The sequence below is a fragment of the Westerdykella ornata genome, assembly GCF_010094085.1.
Source record: "Westerdykella ornata strain CBS 379.55 unplaced genomic scaffold EI97scaffold_13, whole genome shotgun sequence".
Classification (NCBI taxonomy): domain Eukaryota; kingdom Fungi; phylum Ascomycota; class Dothideomycetes; order Pleosporales; family Sporormiaceae; genus Westerdykella; species Westerdykella ornata.
The window spans coordinates 551,687-573,661 of record NW_022986863.1 but is presented as its reverse complement, the minus strand read 5'-3'; the positions used below and the strand labels follow the sequence as shown (position 1 = coordinate 573,661).

Here is a 21,975-nt window from a genome sequence, read left to right as displayed (position 1 = left end):
GTCCCCAGGGTCATGAACCTCGGATGTGTGTTGTTCAGTGATCGCCGCCAGCCTCGCCGACGACCTGGATATCATTGTCAGTCACACTAGGGACCTACTTGATTGGTACACTAGTCCGTGGAGGTAGTGTGGGGAAGTCGGAGATGGGGGAGATGCCGAGAGTAAATCGTCGGACACAGCATCGGATTCGGGTTGAAGCCCACGCACATGGCAACCAACACCCGCACACATCCGCTGTTGCTGACCCCACAAACGACGAGCGGTCCCCTTCAGCCGCGTGCTGAAGTCCATCGCAAAGATCCCAATGGAGGACTATTTTTCGAATGCCGAGTTCGCCTGCTTGCCGCTCGAAGCCTTGCACTTGTCTTCAAAGACTGTTCCGGCTGCCCAGCTGGGAGGCCGTCTGGTGCATTTCGAGCGAAGAGGCCTTCGTCTGGCATGTCCGGCTCGGTACAACATTTTCGACTGGATAGAGGCCATTATTTGAAGGCTGCTGGTGTTACTGGTGTGGACGCGGGGTTGGAGTCCGGACAACGTGTCTAGGGACAAGCCCTCGGTCCAGTACCCACGTAGTACAATAGATATGGCGGAGGAGCGCGACCCGGCTAAAACCCAGCCTATTTTGTAAGAAAAGGCGGAGCCTTCGTAGATAGCCTGCGCGCCACCGCTGGTCGCCATGACGAGAAACGTGTGGAGGAGACGAGGTGGGGTGTCAGTGTGGATAGGCACTTGTCTCGGGTTTACATCACAGCTCTCCAGCTTCCACCATCGACCCTTCATCGGTTTGTCAGCTCTCCCTTTTATTCCTTCGTAAATGGGAATGTACGCCGCGACAGGGCAACGGGGAGAGCCATTGTTATGTATATCCTGAGAAATCGGGATTCGGACTTGTCGCCTGTCGGACTTGTGCCGTGGAGGATCATGTCCGTCGGTTGTCTGCTACCGAATGAAGTTGCGCCGGAATATTACAATAAACGCCGAGGTATATCCCTCTGTGATTCGGAGCCGGCAAAGGACCCTGAATCCAGTAATATGGTAGGCAAGGTAGCTTTGGAAGCAAGACGTTGCGTTGCTGTCCTGCATTCACAGTTTCCCTCCCTCCGCCGTTCACTGCCCTGGTTGGCTCTCTCCAGCCGTCGCGCTTCTTTCCCTTCACAGAACCAGGGCGCCTCACGGGCCACGAGAATACTGTCGGAGACTTGGCAGACATACTGTACATGCGACTTTGGCCCTCAAGCACTGCACCTTCACAAGACCGCTTGAAGCTTGCTGGCGTCTTCTGCCATCCACCTCACTGCCTACACGCCGCCCAGTGGACTGTCCCTTGAAGGTCTGCTGGTGCATTAGGCTCTCCGGTACATACGCGCCTCCCAGCAGCGAGCGAGTTAACTGCCGAATATTCAGGATTTCTACATTATATGAAAATCGAGAAATCCCCAGCAAAGCATGGAATGAAAAGCACGTCATAGGCAAATATTCAATGCCCCAGGAAGTGCCGCAGGACGAGAGCAAGAAGCCGCGGATAGGCAACGCTCATGCTTGTGTCCGTTGCCGCCAACACAAGGTCCGATGTGAGGTTGGCGAGACCCGGGGGAGCTGTTTTAGGTACGTTACTTTGTGTGGAAGATTGACGGCCCTGGTCTGACATTTGAGCAAGATGTGAGAGAGCCAAGGCCACTTGTGAGCAACATGTACCTCGCCGACGCCAACCAAAGAAGAAGGCTATCAGGTCGAAAACAAGTGAAGCCGACCAGGTCGAGGACAGCCAGCCGGAGGATCCTACTTCGGTGCGGGTAGCAGCAGGGATTGCATCTCCGACTTCCCCTCCGCCGCTCACGGGTCCTCCCCAGCTTGCCCTTCCACCGGTATCATCCACTGCCACTTTCGTTGCTCAACTCACTCTTCCTCTGGTGCAAGGGTCTGCCAACTCTGCAGCCCAACACCTCCCTCCTCCGGGAGCAAGTTTCGTCAAGTCCCCTTCTCAATGCACCGACGCACCCATTCAAGCGACCAATACCGCCGCGTCTCCTTCCCAATACAGGCTTCCTCCTATAGCAACCATTACCTGTTCTCTGGTTGAGAACGTCCAGCTGCCTGCGGTGCTGTCCCCTCCACCAGCCCCAGCACGACCACCGGCCCCCTCAGCAACTACCACGTTACCGGGTGTGAGCAGTTCGTTTCCCGCTATTTCCCTGTCTCAGACTGGGGAACTGTCGGACTTTTCCAGGAACCTCGCTTCTACGCTTGTGCCGCTTTATGGGTTGAACCGCGTCATCCAGGACATCAGCTATGCTCAAATTAATCACTGTGTCGAGGTCTATCGGACGAGCCTGGTTGACTCTTTTCCCTTTGTTCCACTACCAGCCGATGAATCCTGCAGCCATGTGCTTCACCGACGACCATTGCTGGCACTTGCTATCTTGGTCGTGTCGAATCACGATCACCCTCCAATACAACAGTCCTTGAGCCAGGATTTCCGAAAGGTGGTCATGGCTAAGATCATCAATGGCGTAAGGAGCTTGGATCTGGTTCAGGCATTGCTGGTGTTTATCGCTTGGCATCACCAGTATATGGATTCCAACACCACACCAGTTGGATTGCTCCTGCACTTTTGCATAACCCTTGCCGGAGAACTTGGGTTGGACGATATTCCCCCGGGCCCCCAGAGCGAAGCGGAACATAGATCAAGTCGTGAAGCAAAGAGAGCGTTTCTCGGTTGCTATTACGTGTCTGGTTCTCTTCCTATTCACAACTTGAGCAAATCCCGGCCGATGACGTATTCTGAGTCTATTCGCATGTATACGTCCGAACTGCATGCGCGGAGAGAATTTGAGACGGATGCAATGTTACCCACGCTGATGGAGACGTGCCGATTCCTGGAGGACGTCGAAGAGACTTTCCCCAATAAGCCGCAACTGACTTGCATTGCAATGGCTCAGGCGCAGCGTCTCATAGACGCGTATTCCAGCATACAAAGGGATCTGCTGAGTAACCGTGTGCACTCAGGTGAGCCCACCAAGTTTGCTCAAAACACGCAGCTCCTCAACGGTCGAGCAGACATGACGAACTGGACGCAATTGAAGGCCAAAGTCTGCCTATACAAGTCCATCGCATTTTCCCCGACCCTCGATGCCGAAAATATCTCCGGAGACCGCGGGTTCCTCCTCTCGATGCGCGTATCCTGTCTCCGTGCCATCGACGACTTTCTCAAACATTGCACGCAACTTTCGATGACTCAATGGAAGTCATTGTCTATCGTGGATTGGATTAGTCTAATATCCTCATTCACAGCTCTGCGAGCATTGTCAATGCACTTGACGCCCCTGCCAGGGAGTCACTTCCAAGAGTTTCATCCCTCACGCATGTTTGGAGCGTACCGAGAGGAACTTTGTGCGAAGATGCCCCAGTTGATCAATAATGCTCGCTCCGGAGACGATTGCTTTGCCCGGTTTCGCAGGGGCACTGGTGTTATGGAGGCTTCTTTTCCGGATTTTGTGCGACGCGTCGATTCGAAGGGATCGTCGTTTGGGATCATGTCGCAAACATCACATTTGGATACAACGAGGCTGCAGAATGGGCCCATGGGCAAGGGAGAAATTGATTATGGGCAGCCATCGCCTCCCTCCAAACGCGACTCTGTAGATGAGATGACCAGCAACGAGTTTCTCTGGAAATTTCTTCGAGGAGAAGTCTAAACATTGACCTAAGCAACAGCATCTGCTGGCTTTGTGAATTTCAAAAGACAGCCGCAGTATCAAGAACGACACAGCCGAAGGGCATTTGCGGCTGTCGACACTGGGGCATTCATTGGGTCCATGATGAAACTGTACTAGACGTCATTCTCCCAGGTCTTGCAAGGTCTGGAAGAGGAGGTCTTTTGCCCTCGCGTTCTCATCGTTGCTGTAAGTGATTAAGTGTTTCTTTTCACATCTCAATGGAGGTTAGACTGACTGCTTCTTCAGGAGAACAATGAACATCACTACACTCCCCCATACCTATGCAGGATCTCTACTCGGGCACTGAAAACGGACGGCAGTTCCATGACTGTGCACCGGAATCTAGCTCAACGGCAAGATGGCGCGTCATGGGCCTCATGTGGGTTCGTTCAAAGCTCATCGGCGATCCTGCGGTGTTCGGTGGGGACGTCTTTTGGAGACGGGTCAAGATCGTCGCGATGGTATTGACGGACGCTCTGGGGAAACAATGCGAGTGACACGCCAAAGGGAACTCGCCTTACCTTCCGCTCACCAGGTACCATTTCCAGAGGTTGAGTCAGATGATACTCAGCAGTTGCGTCCTGGTCGCATGAAGGGATATGTTCACAGCATTGTCGGAACTACTTTAAGGGTACTGGCTGTAGGAGCTCAATCAACTCCCTGGAGTGGAGTACCTTGTTGCTCCACGCTGGAGAGTAGTGGATATTATATAAATGAGGACCGTAGAACTGCAACTACGTCTTAGTGTGGAATGTATACTTATATAACAGACTAATTGAACATTAGAAGCTAGGCATGTCCAGATTTCTAACCAGTATGACGTGCTGGTTAGGTGAGTGCTCATAGTGCTCTCCCCGCTTACATAGATACCCCAATCCCGATTTCTATTCTACACAGACTTTGTACCTCCCCATAGCCACCGTGATGTATTCTTCCGTAGGCCTATGCTCACTTCTGCGAGGACACTGGTTAGCATGACGTTCAGACCTGCTCACACAGGTCGCTGCAGTGAAGACACGGTAGAGCCTCTTATCCTCCATGGCTGGAGAGTCCTTCCAAGCTGCGAAATTTGACCAGGGAGTTGAATGATTATTTGAATAAGAGGCTGACAAACTCTAAGCAGAGGCTAAGTAGGGAGAGCGTCGCCACTGAGCTCTGCGAAAATATGTAATCTAGCCCTATATCCTGCTTGACTGATACTCGCTCAGGGTAGATAGCTCACGGGACAAGAGAGTATCTGCGCCGTTAGAGGCTGAATCGTGAGGATCAGGGAAATCTGGCTCTTCATCATTTTGTTGCAGGGCTGATGTTTCTGGTCCTACCCTCCCCATGCACGCGGTCAGCAGTCCAACGGGTTTCGAGACACACAGTGATTCCGATAATTGAAGTATTGCCTGCAGTTTTCATTGGGTGGTTGAGACATAACAGTTCGCTTCCATCCATGGATATTTTATTGGTAGCTTGGATTGCTACGCCGTACTGTGCCACAAACAACAAAACAGCTGACGTCACGCTAGGCAGCACTATACGCTGTGCATGAAACGTACAAACAGTGATCTTCTCCAACCGCATCTTCAAAGTCCGCCATTTCTTTGGTCCCTATCTCTAGAACTTATGCTTCATTCCCTGCCGAGCATCACATATCACAACGGATATCCGTTATATTCTCAGGTGCCTTGACTACCCGTACCACCGAGATGTCAGGAATTCGCATCATGATGTCAACCTTGCTCTTCTGCACAGCTGAAGACGCTAAACCTGTAAGTTAATTGTACTAGCACGGTACTCGGGAGCAGTGAGCCTGACAATGTGTTTCCAGTTTATCCACCGGATCTTGGCCGGAAACAATCTGTACCTGGTCCAGTCACGTAATCTGCCCAATGATCGCAGCGGCTTCAAGATGCTGTTAAATGAGGGGGAGGACTTTGAGACCGAATTTATTGGGGCTTCTCCAGAAGAATGCCAAAAATGGACGCGAGAGAAGTCAGTGCAGGTGGACTTTATCCACCAATACGTTCTGGTTATCGCAGATGAGCGCACCTCTAGGGATGGCACGATCTTGGTCCAATGGTTCAATGAAGACCTGGGCGACGAGGAGCCTCTTGAGTTTCCACCTTACGGTGTTCTTCCCAAGACAAACACGTGGTATGACTTTAGGATTGATCCTAAAGCATTCTTCAGACTGTTTGCTGCTCTGGAAAGCACGTCACCAGATGTAGCATACCCTACCTACTATGGCCGCAAAGACGAGCTCACGGATGAAAACGGTGTGTTCGATGTTATTAAGGCGGTCCGTACTATAGTTGGGGAGAAGGCTAGTGCATTTCAATGTCTCTACCGCGTAAAGAATAGAGACACAGGGATTTGGGAGACGTAGATTCCAGAGGAGGGATCATGGCTAGGCCCCCGAAAAAAAGGTGCTAGCCCATTGTTCCTAAAGTTTGTCACCAACCAATACAGGATAAGCAGGCGGTGGATTCTACTCCAGAAACCAGGCGATGAAAAATGAACTACATTGCCCTATCCGCTAGCTACTTCCTAGCTCCAGTCACCGGCAAGTGAACTTGAAACTAGTGTATAAATGTAGTTGCTAAGCTAGGGCTGCCGGCAGCCTGTGTTTCTTCCAAAAAACAGCTCCATTTCCAAAAAACACCTCCAAGATAATCGCAGCATCAATACCGCTAACAATGTTTACCACGTTTAGACAGGCAGACTGCTGTACAGGTCCCAAGAATGTTCACTTTGCGAATCCTCCCCGAGATGCCGCTTGTAGTGCATTTTTCCATAACTTTCGTTATGTTAGTATTGCGCCCTCGAGCTTTTAGAGACATTGCAGGCTATAGCAACTTACTGCTATTGGCATGTTTAGCCAGATCACCCTTGGTCAGAGTGGCGGGTAGCTGAGTATGCCACGAGACGCAGCATTCTTTGTCACTAGAGTCTTTATAACAAATCTGACGGGGCGACTGGCCAACCCCAATATCGCCATGGCCCCACAGCTCATTCACTAGGTTGTCACAGAGCTCGTTTGGTGCGGTGTTGCGGGTGTCACATTTCAAGTTATTTTCGAGGTCGTCGAATTCGTCGGGACAGTTGTCGTTGGAGCCCCACCACCAAGGTGACCTTGCTTCGAAACGCCTCTTGATAGGAGTACCGTTGGTTAACTCCCCATAATAGACGAGGGAGCCGCCGGACTTTGTCTCCTCCCGGAAGAGCTCAGGGCGGTTGGTCCCCGTCGCTTTCCTGGCTTCGACGAGGCCTGTTTCGGAACGTTTTTCAGGGGAAGCACCGTCGCTCCAGTCACCATAGTAGACTAGGGAGCCGCCCGATTTTGTATCCTCTCGATAGAGTTCAGGGCGGCTGGTGATTTCACCACCGGTTTCCACGGGTGAACCTGTCAGGCCATGAGCCATGGCGAGAACAATGATGACGTTGCTGGACTTGAATTGCATATTGAAGGTTTGAATGTTGATCCTGGAGCGTTGTATATGCCTCTAAAGCAAATAGTAAAAGATTGTACGTTGGAAGTAATTGCGACAGGATGACGTAAAAATTGGATGTATCAGAGGTTGTCTGTCAGCTGGGGCATAGGAATCTTGTCCTCTTATAACTTTCGCCCCTCAAGAGAACTACGAATGTAACACGTTTTCCTTCTCGACAGGATATGATACATGTGGGCTTATCGTCGACGTTAGTGTTGGTACTTCGACTATTTCTTCGAATCCGCCTTGGCGGACTACAACATGTAACCCGACCCTCGGGGAGAAAATGGAAATACCAGCAGAGAAAGAGACAGGTGTTGTCAGAGGAAGTGGCATAGTCGCTCCGGACTGCCAAGTAGACGTTCCAAGGGGGCGGCGTAGCGTTTGACGGCAGAACCAGTTGGAGGAAGTGGCACAGGATGTTGGAGGAGTTGGCACAATTACTAGAGAAAGGGACAGGTATCAGTTGATATACTAGGGAAGAGTTATCCGGAAAACACGTATCCCAACTACGTGGCATCGAGGCCCGGAGAATGTGGCACGACTTACGGTGGTTACTGGAGGAAGAGGCTCGGTTATGCGGCGTAGGTATCTGTATGAGACGACATCGTGTTTGAAAGACGTGTCCTAGGCTGCCGGGAGGAGATGCCCATCGTGTCCGCATTGTGAAAAGTTATTTTAGGAAATGCAGTACGGATGGTAGGAATTCCCAACAGTATCTTGCACGATGCTTGATCCTGCTGCCTTGCCTCTTCCGCTTCAGTATTATTGTTGGACGTTTGCCTTGTTGGTTAGGCTGACCGGACCTCTAGTGGCGATGCAGAGACAGTTGAAGACTGGATAATTACACTGGGAATCGACTATTTAAAAGGTAGTCAAGCTGTTCCCCAGAGCAGACTATCCAGCTTCGCGATCTTCAGGACTCGTTTCGACTCCCCGCCACTTCAAAAGGTATTATCGCACCCTGAACAATAACTCCTACTAAGAAGATACAACATGATGGCACCTCTGACCCTTACTATCAAGCTTTGCCTGTTTATTGTGTATTCAGTGCAGCCTTTGCTGCTCCACCCGGCAAGCCCTTGTGCCAACCCGACGGGGAGCCAGTACGGAAACGCACACCAGGCGATTCTTATGACAACCCAGAACACGTCATGATCGATATCACCGGCTGGGAGGACTCAGCTGAGTTTAATTGCTGGGCAATGCTATGCCACTTTGGTGGGGAACGAACATGGTACGTGCAATTACACACATCTCTGGCGAAGGGTAGTAACATTAATTATGCAAAACTTAGGCAGAGGCGGTTAACAGAGAGCGAGGGAAGGAGTCATTACCGAGAATCTGGTGCGTACTTTCACCCTTTCAGGGCCAACGAACTTGGGCGTCGTGGAACGGCCCAAATTACCCCTCAGACGGATAGTGCAGAGGAATTCCCCTGGGAAAGCATGCATCGTGGTGGGCAAGAAGCTCTTTTGTTTCCTACAACCCAGGATGAACAGAACGGTACGTCAACCCCATGTCCAAAGACCGATTTCAAAGGTCGAGTACTAATTGGAAATCAAGCCCAGGGAGGGCACCTCCAGGCTCTTTCCGCCGTAGGGGACGGCAGATGGTTCCATATTACCTTTTTCCCTTCAAGGTAAGATATTTCCCCTTGAACTGCTGCCCCCTGGTTTACTCTCCTTGTCTAAATTACTGCAGGCTATTTAAAAGATACTGCGGTGCGCTCATGGTTGAACCGCCTCAGAGGCCAGACTTTAGTGTTTGCAGAGAAGACAACAAGCAAAAGTTATTTGGCAAGTGGATTGAGCTCGCAAGTTACGTCTACAAGCGGAGACAAAACAGACAGGGGAACCAGGCAGTTAAGTTCGACCGTATTAGCGGCAGCACCAAAAGGTCCTTGAAAGCAAATGCACCCGAAGACTCCGAGAAGCGAGAGGCTACTGAGTAAAGTGGATCGAAGCCTTTCGAATAGGCCGGCCCTTACCAAGGGTCGGGCTAGATGGGATTCGATGTTTGTCGGGTCTTACACTCAGGAGTATGGACAGTGCGGTACATCTGTTAGACACTGAGGGCACGGTGTTAGGTCACGCAACTATGAGGTATAACTGGAGAGATCAGCGCAGTCATCAATCTTGAGCTTCATTCCCCTTTTTTTGTAGGCATTATGCTACGGCTACATATGTCGTTCCATGTCATACCTTATACTTGACACTGTGTAACCTGACAGAGCCACAGCATTGAGCGCGCTTCGCATTTCCGAGCGGAATGGTCGGCTTCAACGGAGGTGGGTACCCTGCTCCTGACCGGTGAGGCTGAGGACAGACGAATGAGATTTGGCGACTTGCAATGCCTGCATATATTCGGAGTGCTGCCTTAACGGAGGAAAGTGGACGAAGAATATGCTTAATATCATGATTTGGTTATACTCGCATCGAAGAGGTAAGCTTGACTGGACTTTGCCGGGGAAAGCAGAAAATAACACGTTTACACGGTAACAACATATCCTTACGGATAGGAGCGGCGACAGTACTTTAGTACTTGCGGTCCAGGGAGGGGGCTCGTTCGTTCCTTCTGCGTGAATATCCATCCCCTGTATTGTCTCCAATGGCACCTACTGCTCACCCCGTTCATGCGCTCCTCCCCCGCTACCTCAGTCGCCAGAAAAAAGCATCAGCACCGGCGTGGGTATCGGCATCGGTGGCTTTGTCATCCTCTCGTTGCTGCTTGTTGGCGCGTACTTTGTCTATCTGCGTCGTAGGAGGGAGAAGCTGGCTACACGGCAGATTGGGCGGAACCACCCGACGAAGACGCAGTTGAGGATTAGGGCGCGGAAGAGGAAGGATGAAAGGGTGGAGGTTGGTGGTGAGACGGGCGTTATTAGGGGTGCAGGGGATGAAAAGGCTGCTCGTGGGGAGGATCGTGGAAAGGGAAGAGGGGAGGGCGAGGTTGGCGGGGTATGAAGAGGTGGAGAGGGAGCAGGTGGGTACTATGCAGGGGGAGAGATAGGGGGTGGATTGAGGGAGGGAGTATAAAGTTTGTGCGAGAGTTGAGCTGGTTGGGGTGGACATGCCTCTTGCTTTCGTCCTGCGACTCATTGGGTCAAAGTCTTGATAATTGAAGTCCTTGTTGTTGTCACTCAAGCGAAGACAGCGGCTTTAAAATCCTACAAGGATGGTTAACCAGGAAGAGACTTTGGAGGGACGGTGATAGGCATGCTGATGGACATGAAGTGGCATATTAGGAGAGAGGATATGGAAGAGTCACCTAAGATAATATGGGCTGGCGAGCCCTCTCGCATTGAGTACCGGTGACATTGTAATAGTTGGGATCATCTAAACGTCATGGAGATTTATGCTCGTTATTTAAGGACTCTTCTGACGTAGAAGTGTCATCCCAGGGGCCAGAGGGAGTCCTGCAGGCTACCCTGCTTCATAAAGCTTATCCACGCATGATCCTCCCCAGAAACCAATGCGAAAACCTCAATGCAGGCATCAACGTAGCCGCAATAAAGGCTTATTCATGTCAGTGGGATGCAATTTATTGGAGTAGTGCCTACCAGAGAAGATCTCATATAGCTTCCAGATAAACAGCTCGGTTACCTGGTCCGGGTCCATTTCGCTGAGCGCAACTGCGCGTTGAGCAAACCGTGAAGCTTTGTCCGGTAGTTCAAACCCGAGTGCTAAGTACAGCCCAACGATAATGTACTCCATTATGACCTGCATGCATAACTGGAGCGTAACGCTGCCGCTGATGACGTTGAACCTTTGGCTCCCCCAAAGGCTCTCGAAAGCGAAACACATCATGTAGACGACGTTAACCAGGAAAAAAGGAAGACTGAGAACGACCGTGGTGAGTATTTTGGCTTCAGCGGGCGTCGCCAAATACACTCGGGATGCGATAACGATGGTTGCCCAAACAAGGATGACAAAGCATGCGCAATACAACGAAACGCCAGCTTTGGTAGTGTCTGTTGCGGCGAACGTAGGTCCTTCTCTTGAGTGCGGGTCAATACCGCCGGCCACAATGAGGATGAGGGATACAACGAGCGGAACATGCAGAAGGATGAGTATCCATTGCATCCGCCGTCCTTTCGGTCTTTTGGTGGCATTCAGGAGTGAGGCGGTGGACATAAAGAGGGGAGTCAGTCCTATCTCCGTCAAGATTGCTACGCCTGTCTGCAAACTACTGTCTGCCACAGTTTCGGGTGGGTACATTGCGGTTGCGGCCAGATCGATCGACACCTGTACGAGGCGACAAAGGGAGAGAATGGTGAGCCATACCCAGGGGTAGTTGTGGCCAAGACCTTGTCGATAAACGAGCCAGATCGCGAGGATGGTGGTGAAGAAGAAATAAATGAGGGTGATGATGTTGATAACGCCGCCGTAGTGGACCGTCATGGGACAACGAGAGTGAGGTTTTGGGTGAGATGCACGTTGGATGGGAGAACGCGACATCAGATTCTTGGCACGCCTACCCTGAGCGTATCATCTCATTGTGATACAGTTTTAAGTCATCTGTCTGCCCTCACTGTCAACGCATTTGCTTGCACAATCTTAACCCTACGTCTACATGGGTCATAACCTTGAGATTCGCTCCCCCAGGGGCAAGAGCTAGAAGCTTCGGAAGGTAACAATCAGGTCACGTGATACGCGATTTAAAAGATATTTTGCAGAACCGGATAGGATTCTTTTCGGAATCTGCAACTATCCTAGTATTAGAAGGATGGTCAACTTGTTCGAAGGTTTTGCGCAATGCTTACTACCCGTTACATAAGGGTATGCCTATTCACACACAACCACTACACAACAACCGCCCTCATTAAAGATCAATAATTCAACGCTGCACTCTACATTTATAGGTTCAACTTAAAAGGCGCCGTGTATTTAGGTCAAGCTATGGGAACAAACATGAAACAGTAGCCCATCGAATTGGCCCAACGCGCTCCTTTCCAGCAAATGTGTAGACTGTATCCATTGCTTTGAATTGGTATTGGCTCTTTAGGGAATTGCACACCAAGTACGTTCGGTGGGAGCCTGTGTGGGGTACATATTACAAAATGACTCGGCCCAGAAGTTGACACCCATCCAACCTGAGTAACTTTCTGCTTACATCAGTTTTGCGTCCTCTTAGGGTTGAAATCTGGCCTGAAATGATCTAGGCACTTCGAGGACTTTGCCTGCCCCATGAGCTTTCATGTCGTATCATCGGCTTCTATAGGTCGCTGCGGAGAGCGGATTCCGGACCAGTGTAGGAAAATCTCTACTGACCTTGTTCCACCGATTGGGGAGTATCACCAGCTTATCTCCTTCCACGTTGCCATAATCTCCGGACGACGGATTCATATACCCTGGAGTCCCCTGCACATCCTCAGTGCGATCCAGAGGTTTCGCAAAACTCTCTGTCGCCCTTAGCTCCAGCAGTTTGAGCTGGAGCCATCTGCCCTTTGGGTTCCCTGCCTCTATCGCCTCTGCACACCAGTCATCAAGAATGCTACAGTTCCATCTCGAATACCGCAAACCCCATTCGCGAGCCACGTTCATTGTATCGTAGACAATGGAGCGGTCACAACCGCCGTCGATAACGGCGAAACGCACCAGGTCGAGGTTGGGCGGTTTTCCAAGACGACGGTTATGATTGAAAAGCTCAACAGCGTCGAGATTTCTTTCCAATACGGCCTCTCTCCGCCCCTGTAGAATCGTGGCCCGTGTATGCGGATCGCCCCAATTAACTGTCATTCCCGTGGTCCAGAGCAGAAACCTCAGAAACTGTACTTTATCCGTGGTCCACGCCCCATGGAGGAGCTTATTCGGCAGGCGGCAATTCATGAAGGAGAGCTCGGGAAGGTGACTGCGACTGAATACCATCGTTCCTACCGGATCGTCGAAATCGGGCGGCCATTGGGCATTGAAACATCCCGTCTCCGGTGACTTGCCACACAGACAGCCATTCTTGCCGTACTTTTTCAGTATCCAATGTTTGTAGAAGTCCCATGTCATCCACCGGTATCTGAAGAGCCGCGATTGCATGCTGGACCGCTCTCCGCGCGTAAGCTTAGTTTTGTCCGGGTCTGGAGTGAGATGCTTGTCACATATGGCCTGTAGTACATAATATCCCGCCAGCTTCGTTCCAATGTAGGGCGATGCTTCAGGCAAGGAAAGATTCAGTTCGGACAGGAAGAAGATGCGCTGGATAAGCTCCATCGGCAGGTTCTCGATTGGTGACGGCGCCATGATGACCCAAAATATGCAGGGAGGTACAAGTTAATTGGGCTGCAAAACTACTGCGACATTTCCCAACGAGGCTTCAGATAGTTGTAGGAGTTTGAAGCCTGGACTTCTGGAGTTGGATGCCTAGCATTACGCAGTCTCGTATTATCTAAGCATGAATGCGAGATAGGCTGGCGCTGTGCCGCAGTCAAGCTAGGGCGCGCCACATGAGGTTCCTGGATGTAATACCACAAAAAATTTTGGCAATTGGAAAACATATTCTTCGCCTTCAAAAAGCTTACGTAGATATGTGGATAAGGCCAGCTCTTGTCACTTGGCCTTGCGCGTAAAGTTTAGGCAGCCGCAAACGGTTTACGTCGTCGGCATACAAGGCGCCATCATGTGCTGGGAACCCCTTTTCGAAGTCTCTGTTCTGTCGCCAGCAATTTGGCATCAGCTAGTCGTTTACTCCATCACAAACCTTAGAAAGGCCCCCCTGTCTCCTAGCACCCACTGGAAACGGTCAACATCACCAAGTGCGAATTTGTCAAGTAGTACCAAACAATGTTCCAACATGGGCGAATGGCGCAATTGTAGCAAAAAGTCTGATGTCTTATGTTGAGCAGAGCATACATGTAGTCCTTACCTCTTGCCACCGTCGCTTCAAGTCAGGCTTTTAGTCCTAAACTCGCAACTGTCATCATAAAGGGCCTTTTCTTTACTGGAGTGCTGTTCATATTTAGATGTCGAAGATGTTTCGCGCAATCCTCGAGCAAGTGTACGAGATTTTAATGGCTTGGTCTGTATGCTGCGATTGATGTACTTGAAAGACGGCATGCGAGGCCCAACGATATGCACGTCCCTGCAAGGCCTTACCGGATATCGAAAGCTTGCGCGAGGATTTCACAATGTCCGAGTTACGCGGAAGAATGCGACGCGAAAACACATGATAAGTTTATTCTCGCGTATCGTGCGTTTTCTTGAGCCAGTGAGCACTTGTTTACATAGTTTTGTACTCAAAAAGCTTCCATGTTTGACTATGTAGGTGTTGACGGCAACCCGCGGACATCTGGAATAAATGCAGCACATGGAAACACATGTCCATGGAAGTTGTCTTCGAGTAAAACTCGGATCAAGATACTGGCATGGCTTCTCCTTGACTAGCGTTTGGATTGAATTACGGGACTGCCAGGGCTCCGAATGGACAGTGAGCGAACACTATAGGAAGATCATGATGTGCCCGACGATGGTGAGGACGATAATTAATATGATGACAATAATCATAGTTTCACTCAACAGATATTTTTCGTTATGTGATTCCTCTTCCCTTGTATACTTACAACGTGCCCAGCGGATATGCCTTGGGGATATTCGTATTATCCGGCCTCACAACCGGCATCTGCTTATAATCCTTCACTTCCACGTCCTCCAGCGCCCACTGCGGCGACTTCCTAATATGCGTCAACTGTTCAATCTGATATGCGATCTTCAGAAGCTTCTCCTCACTCCATGGCAGCCCCAGAATCTCCATGCCAATAGGTACACCCACAGGTGCATCTTCAGTTGGTTCTGAGAATCCGACTGGAACGGTCACGACGGGCGAGCCGGTCAATGCGGCGAGAATGCCATTACGGCCTGCTTGAGAGGGCGATCCGAGTTTGACGACGAGGTTTTTCTGCTCGGGATAGATGATGGCGTCGAGCTTGCTGCCGGCGAAAGTGGATGCGAGGGCAAGAGTAAGGTTTCGAATGCCATTCTGTCTTGCTATGTAGCGTGCATTGCTGGTGGAAGAAACAAGGGCCGTGTTTACGTATTCGTACTGTGCGGGAATGACGAGGAAGTCTTTTGTGTCCTTGGAGTAGAACTCATTGAACGACTTGGGGTAAATACCTTTTCGAGAGGTATCTTGAAGGTATTGATCCATCAGCTCACGGATCTCAAAACGCTGTACGTCGAGCTGAGCACCGATCACAGCGGCATCGTAGAGGGTCTCATTGATAGGAATTAGAACAGCACCGGCGCTTTCCAGCTTCTGCATCATGGCATTCATCGCCTCGTTGACCGGGGCGACCTTCGGCGCGTCGGTGAAGTTAAAGAATCCTTTGAGAACGCCCAATCGAAGACCTTTAAGTGCTCCAGTGGTCAGCGCGGCTGCATAGTCGATGTTACTCACTGAGGCTGGTACAATAGCTGAGAAATTATATGTTGGATCGTACCCCGTTGACGCCATAACGGTCAATGCCACTGCCACATCTCTAACTGAACGAGCGATGGGTCCAACGGTATCTTGTGTATACGAGACTGGTATTATACCAGCCGTGGTAATCAGACCTCGACTGGGTCGGATACTGAAGAGGGAGTTGGCACTGGCTGGACTCCTCAGGGAATTCACCGTATCCGTTCCAGTTCCGAGGACGGCGAACGAAGCGCCAATAGCAGCACCGGTCCCCGAAGAGCTTCCTCCTGCAGTGCGGGTATGGTCGTACGGGTTGATGGTCTGTCCACCTAGTGAAGAAGCCCCTAGACCCTCAAGGGCAAGTTCATGCATGTTGGTTTTACCCAAGATGACCGCACCGGCCTGCTTCAAGGCAGTGACGCTCGGTGCATCTTTCGTAGGATGAAGATCTGCTAGCCGCAAACTTCCCCCAGTTGTTGGCATTTCCTCGGTGTCATAGTTGTCTTTCAGAAGAACTGGGACACAGAACAGAGAGCCACTGGCATTACCAGCAGCGAGTCTTTCATCCAGAGAGTCTGCATAGTCCAGTGCTCGAGGATTTAGCGTTATGACCGCATTGGTGTTCTTGTTGAGGGTCTCAATCCGGGCGATGAAGGCAGAGACGATTTCTCGACAGGTTGATAGACCAGAAAAAACGGCATGATGGACTGAGTCGATAGTTGCTTCCCGGGCATCGAAGGGCATTGTCTTGCAGGCAATGACGAGCTGGGCGCATGTTAGCAAGAAGTTCGTGACACATGATGACATTCGCATTTTTCCTTGGTTTCTCGAAAGAGTCCAACCCATGAAGTAGGACTTAAAAGGATGATATGGAAATCGTGCTTTATGTATATGGATTCCGGTGCGACTTGTTCTTCAACTCACCCTGCCCACGGCACTCAGCTTCAGTTGACACTACCCTAACTCCGCTACCATTGGGATTGCACATGTAAGATGCCGACTCTAGCGAGACGCTCGTGAACACAATGACATACACGAAGCCGGTAAGAGACAGCTGTTTATCCGATAAGAACCAATTTTTGGTGATTTGGAATTTTGCAGCCTGTTGAGAAAGTGACATATGGAACTGCCGAGGTTCGGAATGGCACATTCACCTAAGAGGTTAAGCGCAGCTTTTGGAATCCTAAATATGTATCTTACCAAGTTCGAGGCCAAGCGGAAAGATGTGCGGGAACTTGCCCCCCCCACGCTCTCCGCAGAACTAGGCACGCCGCCGGTTCAATGAAAACATCGTTGTTATCAATCTCCTTGTTGGCGTGTGGGGAATGTATGGAGTTGAACATGCTGTGCACAAAGATCACGTGGAAAACCCGTAGCTGCTATTCCTCCGTTCTTACGAGATGCTAAAGGAATCTATCTAGTGCTATGATATTTGAAAATGAGGTTCTTTTCTGATGTAACATATTAGTCTTTATTTCTCTCCTGTGCATAGACGGTGTCAACAATGTATCGAATAGCACATGATCTGAGTCGAACGCTTGGACCAACAGTGTCAACCGGGGAAGCTCAATGCCGAAAACCTCAACCGTACACCAGAAGGCCCTTCTTCAGCCCATTTCAGCGTATCATTGCAACTTCGATCCGTCACTCACTCAAGTCATAGTTTTGGGAAAGCACCTGCATCTATCACACCGGAAGCAGTTCGCACCGGAAGTTTACTCCATCTACTTTGGGAGGTCTCGCCACGGTGAAACTCTTGTGCGACACCAAACATGACCAGAATTCCAAAAAGCTGTTTTGGAGATTCGAATCATTCTAACCTACTTGGTTCTGTGAGCCTCGTTTGAGGAAGAATTTCAAGCCACACGCAGCTCCCCACATGTTTCAAGCAGCTCAGTTCTCTGTTCTGGGACGAGCGGTCGCTCAAAATAGTATATCTCAAATCATTACTATGAAGTTTCCCCTCTCCGCCACAGTTTCACATATACTGAACTAACAATAGACCGTTCGAGTCCTACATCGCTTATCAGCAGAGAGACGATTGTAGGCGCTGACATGGTGGGGGGAAATATCTTCAGGTTGTCCATTGCACGACAGTATCCACATAAACTTCCCCGAAGCAGAAAGAACCAACGTCAAGCTCTGCCAAATGGTTCTGCTTTGTTCATGAGAACAGCTTTGCTGGGAGCTGGAGACCTCGCAGAGCGATTCGTCGGAGGAGCAGCTCCTCCGATATGCAATGGGATGTGTAACTCAAACCATGTTTACACATGGGATGGTCCCAGCCACAGCGACATAAAACGTAGGCCAAACATGAGAAACCTGGTGTTTCTGGCCGAATAGGCTTGGCCATACATTTCGTGAAGAACAACTTCACACCGGAAACGAGGACTCCGAACGAGAACAACCTCATCGGACCTCGTCTTGACGACGATTTGTCAACCAATACTTGTATAAGTAGGAGCAGTATTCTCGTCGAAGTCGACTTCATCAATTCAGCTCTCAACAACCAGCGTTCGCATCCAAGCAGGTCTTCTGTTCTACCTTCTATATACCCTCAGCTTTAATCACTTTCAACTTTTTTTCCCTTGGCAACATGCATTTCTTTCAGCCTTCCATCCTCTCTTTTGGCCTTCTGGCTACTTCCTCGCTTGTGGCAGGCCACAGCGCTATCATTGCCGCAACAGGTGATCAGGGTGGTGCTGGCTCGGCCATCGGCGGTGAGTCTGACCATTTCTTCTGTTCACTGCTCATAAGAACACATTATTGACAAGTCTCAGTTGACCCCAACACTCCCCGCGATGGCACGAGGCGCAACCCTTTCCAACAAGATGCTACGCGTTTCCGAGGCAATGCCGCTGATTCCTGCGGTGAGACGCTTGCAGGAGGCGATAACGACATCGAAGCTGGCACCCAGCAAGTCATGGCCCAGAATGGCAATACTCTCCCGCAGGTCTCGCCGGGAGGGTCCATCCAGATGACCGTCCACCAAGTCAACGCCGACGGCGCTGGTCCCTACACTTGCATGATCGACGCTACTGGAACTGGCACCAACTGGGTCCCAATACAAGTTACTACCAATATTGAAGGGAGCGCGAGGGGCCGCAACCGAGAGACGAATACCCAGGATTTGCCTTTGACGGCTGCCATTCCTGCTGATATGCAGTGCACTGGCACAGTTGCTGGACAGCAGAATGTCTGCATGGTTCGCTGCCAGAATCCCGCTCGTGCTGGGCCGTTCGGCGGATGCGTCCCGGTGCAGATGGCCGCTCCCGCAAACAACACCGGAAATGCTGCAAATGCTGGGAATGCTGCAAATGCTGGGAATGCTGCAAATGCTGGGAATGCTGCAAACGCTGGAAATGCTGCAAACGCTGGGAATATTGAGAACAACGGAAACGCTGCCAACGCCGGGAACGGGAACGCTGTCGCAAACGCGGGAAATCTTAACGCTGGCAACGCCGCCAATACTGTCAATACGGGCAACTCTCCCACCAATGCAGCTACCAACGGTAATCGCAACGGTAACGCTAACGCCGTCGCCAACCCGAACAACAACAATCGCTCCGCCAAGCAGACTGCCGATGGCGCCCTCGTGACCGATGACGACGAGGAAGAAGAGGTTGGGCTCACTCAGAGACTCAGGCGCTGGATCCCGGCTTCTGCTCGCAAATAGGCGTGCTTCCCTCCAAGTCGAACCTACCGGTCCCGCAAGAAAACAGAAAGCAGTGGAGGGGCTAGGATCATGATGATGGTTGGAGTCCGTTTATAAAATTGACGAGGCACCGGATTGGAAGTGCTAAGTGACAGTTTCGCAGGGCGTACTGGATTGGTTTTTTGCTTTTCTGGCTTTGGGCTGGTTACTAGAGCTGTTACGCTCCTTTACGATGAAATGTTTATTGCTGCGATGTAGATACCACATTCTCTTAAATTAGTTGGTTCATAAGATTTCCTAGGCGCTGAGAAAGGTCTTCCATATCTTGAAGCTGAATGATCATGGGTTGATAAGTGACGGTTATGAATCACATCACTCTTGGCAAGCATATGAAGATCATCACGATGGTGCTATTTGAATTGCCAAGAAGCGGTCGGATGTTCGCAACTCCTCTCCACATCCATCTTATCATGAGGCGTCTGAGATCATTTTTTGAACAAAAGCAAAGGTGAAACAATCACAAGTGCGTATCGGAAGAAAAGGAAGAATTGGGGTTTATATACCTGGAAGCCTCGAACATCCATCACGTGCCAATGTTGTGAACTGCCTGATAGCAACCTTAAATTCAAGGCAGTCACTAGATACAAAACAGGAGTTTACATTAGCGATGGCGATATGGGGGTGATTATAACTGACCTTGTAACGGTGTCGAAAATTCCTCACATTGTTACGGGCGCAGTGAGGGTCAGTCTTCGCGACACAGGAGCCTCATCCGTGGGTTTTCGTTCATCGTTTTCGCCAAATCAACGACTGGGGGCATGTGTTATATGCCGTCTGTTTTAGAAACAATAACAAGGGAGTACGAGTGTATGGACAAAAAAGACAAGGAAGGGTTTATATTCCCTAAATAGCAAGACGCATGATTTGTACGACTCGCTTCTATAACATCATAGGCATAGACCAGTCTTCTCTTTTCTTGGTACTTGAAACCAATATGGTGATAGTATGGATGATAATAACGATAACTGAAACACCCCGCCGAAGGCTTCCTGGGCCTTTCAAACCGCCACAGCGATCTAGATTGCCCCTGACAACAACAAACATCTAGACGGAGTTTAGGAAGTTTGAGGACTAGAACACATCAGTTGTTGGTGTGGCGTTTAGGAAAAGATAAGAAAGACTACATGTGTGTAGTAGGAGAGGGGAAAGGAGGGGGCTTTATATGCCCGTAATGTGAGGAAACATAGTTCGTGGGAACAGTAATTTGAGAGCCGGAAAGCCAGATATTCGAGCTTGACACATAGCAGGACCTTAAGATAAATAGGCAATGGTACCCTAGGGTGGTAGTGGTAATAATACTCATGTGGCAATCGTCACTAGTCGTCGATCGGCATCTCAGCTTCCTATCTAACATACTCTAACATACTCTTCTCATCGCTTCACCTCTTAGAATTAAGGAGTCAGAACCATGATACCCGCTTAAGTTATGTTAGAAAATATTATGGAGAGGAAAATGTATAATCTGAGGAACACATAAGGTAGTTTACTTGGGTAACACGTTTCATTCGACATGTTACAAATATACTGTTTTCGAAACATGTAAAGACCCGTTCTATCTGCACACTAAACTGTTCAACTTGCGGCATGCAGAGGGTAGTGATTGTAATGTGATGATGCAGCTGGTAACCGTGATCGACTTATCTTTCATACTTGCAATCTTCTTACACGGTTCAAGAAAGTAGGACGGTCGGGTCTGGCAAAAACAAAGACCATGACATTCTTCACTCTCTTTTTTTTCTAATTCAGGAACATGGTTCCCCACCATGCGCCTCTTTTCAATGGGAGATGCGTGTACCAGATGTGTATACTAGAGGCCGGAAGGAGTTCTGCTTATATATGTAGAAACTCTAGAGCACGTGATTCTTATTGCGAGCTTGGATGCATATATACAGAGATGTTTAAAAGTTGAAGCACGATAATAACATGTAAATCACTTCAATGGTGCTGGTGCTCATGATTAGGATTGCTCCATGCAAGGTCACTGTCTGTTGCGTCTGCAAGGCACTTACCAACTCGCCGCTTGCATTTTCACAAGCCAGAATGCCATTCCACGCGCGTCTTCCTATTTGAGAACTTCCAGGGAAAGGCGGAGGTGTAGAGAAAGCCTATGCACGCGCTGCAACCGCAGGGTTTCCGTGAGGTCAGGCAGCGTCCGGACAGCTCATGTGACAATATCCAGATTCAAATAACAAGCGCTAGAGTGGCTGGCTGCATAGCAGTGTATGGGTGCTTACTGTGGCTATAGGGTATTAAAAAACGCTACTGTCTTAGTTGCAATCTCGAGACTCTGCCCGAGGTTCCGTGGTCGCTCCAACTTGCAGAGAGATTATATTTTCCTTTTCTTGAGCGAGGGCCAACTAACGGTGAGAGTGATGGTGAGTATGGAGTGAAGCTAGATCTCTTCCGGGATCCGCAGATTTTGGAGTGAGCCGAGACTCGGTTGAGATTCTGAGCTGGGGATCACTGGAAGTATCCGTCTATTCACAAGACCGAAGCTTTGATGGTCAAAAAGTCACCATCGATGACGGCTGTGACCCACCCTTTTGGCTTTTGATTAGACCGGCACCTCTTTAATTAGAGGCGTTGTTCGATCTTGTACATATTTAGAGTACGTTTTCCTTGCATTGCGCGCGAGACAATCGGCAAAAGGCTTGTTGGACTGAACAACCTCGTC

The 21,975-nt window shown here is 50.0% G+C and overlaps 9 protein-coding genes across 9 annotated transcripts; 4 read left to right on the top strand and 5 right to left on the bottom strand.

Annotated features, from left to right (window-relative positions):
* The first annotated feature begins 1,130 nt into the window (after positions 1-1,130).
* On the top strand, positions 1,131-3,855 carry EI97DRAFT_71001 (uncharacterized protein). The gene is made up of 2 exons (XM_033803021.1): positions 1,131-1,605; positions 1,658-3,855. Exons 1-2 carry the CDS (start codon positions 1,481-1,483, stop codon positions 3,693-3,695), a joined length of 2,163 nt encoding a protein of 720 aa, XP_033653286.1. The 5' UTR covers positions 1,131-1,480; the 3' UTR covers positions 3,696-3,855.
* A 1,399-nt stretch (positions 3,856-5,254) lies between these two features.
* On the top strand, positions 5,255-6,318 carry EI97DRAFT_434150 (uncharacterized protein). Its single transcript, XM_033798552.1, has 2 exons — positions 5,255-5,476; positions 5,536-6,318. The coding sequence occupies exons 1-2, from the start codon at positions 5,432-5,434 to the stop codon at positions 6,091-6,093; spliced, it is 603 nt and encodes a 200-aa protein (XP_033653285.1). The 5' UTR covers positions 5,255-5,431; the 3' UTR covers positions 6,094-6,318.
* Positions 6,319-6,397: 79 nt separating this feature from the next.
* On the bottom strand, positions 6,398-7,194 carry EI97DRAFT_475126 (uncharacterized protein; the record flags this gene model as incomplete). The annotated part of the gene is made up of 2 exons (XM_033801911.1): positions 6,568-7,194; positions 6,398-6,504 (listed from the first exon to the last, which is right to left on the bottom strand). The coding sequence occupies exons 1-2, from the start codon at positions 7,166-7,168 to the stop codon at positions 6,398-6,400; spliced, it is 708 nt and encodes a 235-aa protein (XP_033653284.1). The 5' UTR covers positions 7,169-7,194.
* A 919-nt stretch (positions 7,195-8,113) lies between these two features.
* Positions 8,114-9,152, top strand: EI97DRAFT_475122 (uncharacterized protein; the record flags this gene model as incomplete). Its single annotated transcript, XM_033801910.1, has 4 exons — positions 8,114-8,435; positions 8,496-8,704; positions 8,765-8,840; positions 8,903-9,152. Exons 1-4 carry the CDS (start codon positions 8,353-8,355, stop codon positions 9,150-9,152), a joined length of 618 nt encoding a protein of 205 aa, XP_033653283.1. The 5' UTR covers positions 8,114-8,352.
* Positions 9,153-9,647: 495 nt separating this feature from the next.
* EI97DRAFT_70965 (uncharacterized protein) lies at positions 9,648-10,547 on the bottom strand. The gene is made up of 2 exons (XM_033803020.1): positions 10,469-10,547; positions 9,648-10,367 (listed from the first exon to the last, which is right to left on the bottom strand). The coding sequence occupies exon 2, from the start codon at positions 10,297-10,299 to the stop codon at positions 9,850-9,852; it is 450 nt and encodes a 149-aa protein (XP_033653282.1). The 5' UTR covers positions 10,300-10,367; positions 10,469-10,547; the 3' UTR covers positions 9,648-9,849.
* Positions 10,548-10,695: 148 nt separating this feature from the next.
* On the bottom strand, positions 10,696-11,601 carry EI97DRAFT_378673 (uncharacterized protein; the record flags this gene model as incomplete). The annotated part of the gene is made up of 1 exon (XM_033795673.1): positions 10,696-11,601. One exon carries the CDS (start codon positions 11,599-11,601, stop codon positions 10,696-10,698), a length of 906 nt encoding a protein of 301 aa, XP_033653281.1.
* A 608-nt stretch (positions 11,602-12,209) lies between these two features.
* On the bottom strand, positions 12,210-13,516 carry EI97DRAFT_434148 (uncharacterized protein). Its single transcript, XM_033798551.1, has one exon. The coding sequence runs from the start codon at positions 13,432-13,434 to the stop codon at positions 12,406-12,408; it is 1,029 nt and encodes a 342-aa protein (XP_033653280.1). The 5' UTR covers positions 13,435-13,516; the 3' UTR covers positions 12,210-12,405.
* A 1,219-nt stretch (positions 13,517-14,735) lies between these two features.
* On the bottom strand, positions 14,736-16,718 carry EI97DRAFT_434147 (amidase signature enzyme). Its single transcript, XM_033798550.1, has 2 exons — positions 16,511-16,718; positions 14,736-16,351 (listed from the first exon to the last, which is right to left on the bottom strand). Exon 2 carries the CDS (start codon positions 16,328-16,330, stop codon positions 14,747-14,749), a length of 1,584 nt encoding a protein of 527 aa, XP_033653279.1. The 5' UTR covers positions 16,331-16,351; positions 16,511-16,718; the 3' UTR covers positions 14,736-14,746.
* Positions 16,719-18,056: 1,338 nt separating this feature from the next.
* EI97DRAFT_70931 (uncharacterized protein) lies at positions 18,057-19,365 on the top strand. The gene is made up of 2 exons (XM_033803019.1): positions 18,057-18,306; positions 18,367-19,365. The coding sequence occupies exons 1-2, from the start codon at positions 18,183-18,185 to the stop codon at positions 19,260-19,262; spliced, it is 1,020 nt and encodes a 339-aa protein (XP_033653278.1). The 5' UTR covers positions 18,057-18,182; the 3' UTR covers positions 19,263-19,365.
* Positions 19,366-21,975: the final 2,610 nt, after the last annotated feature.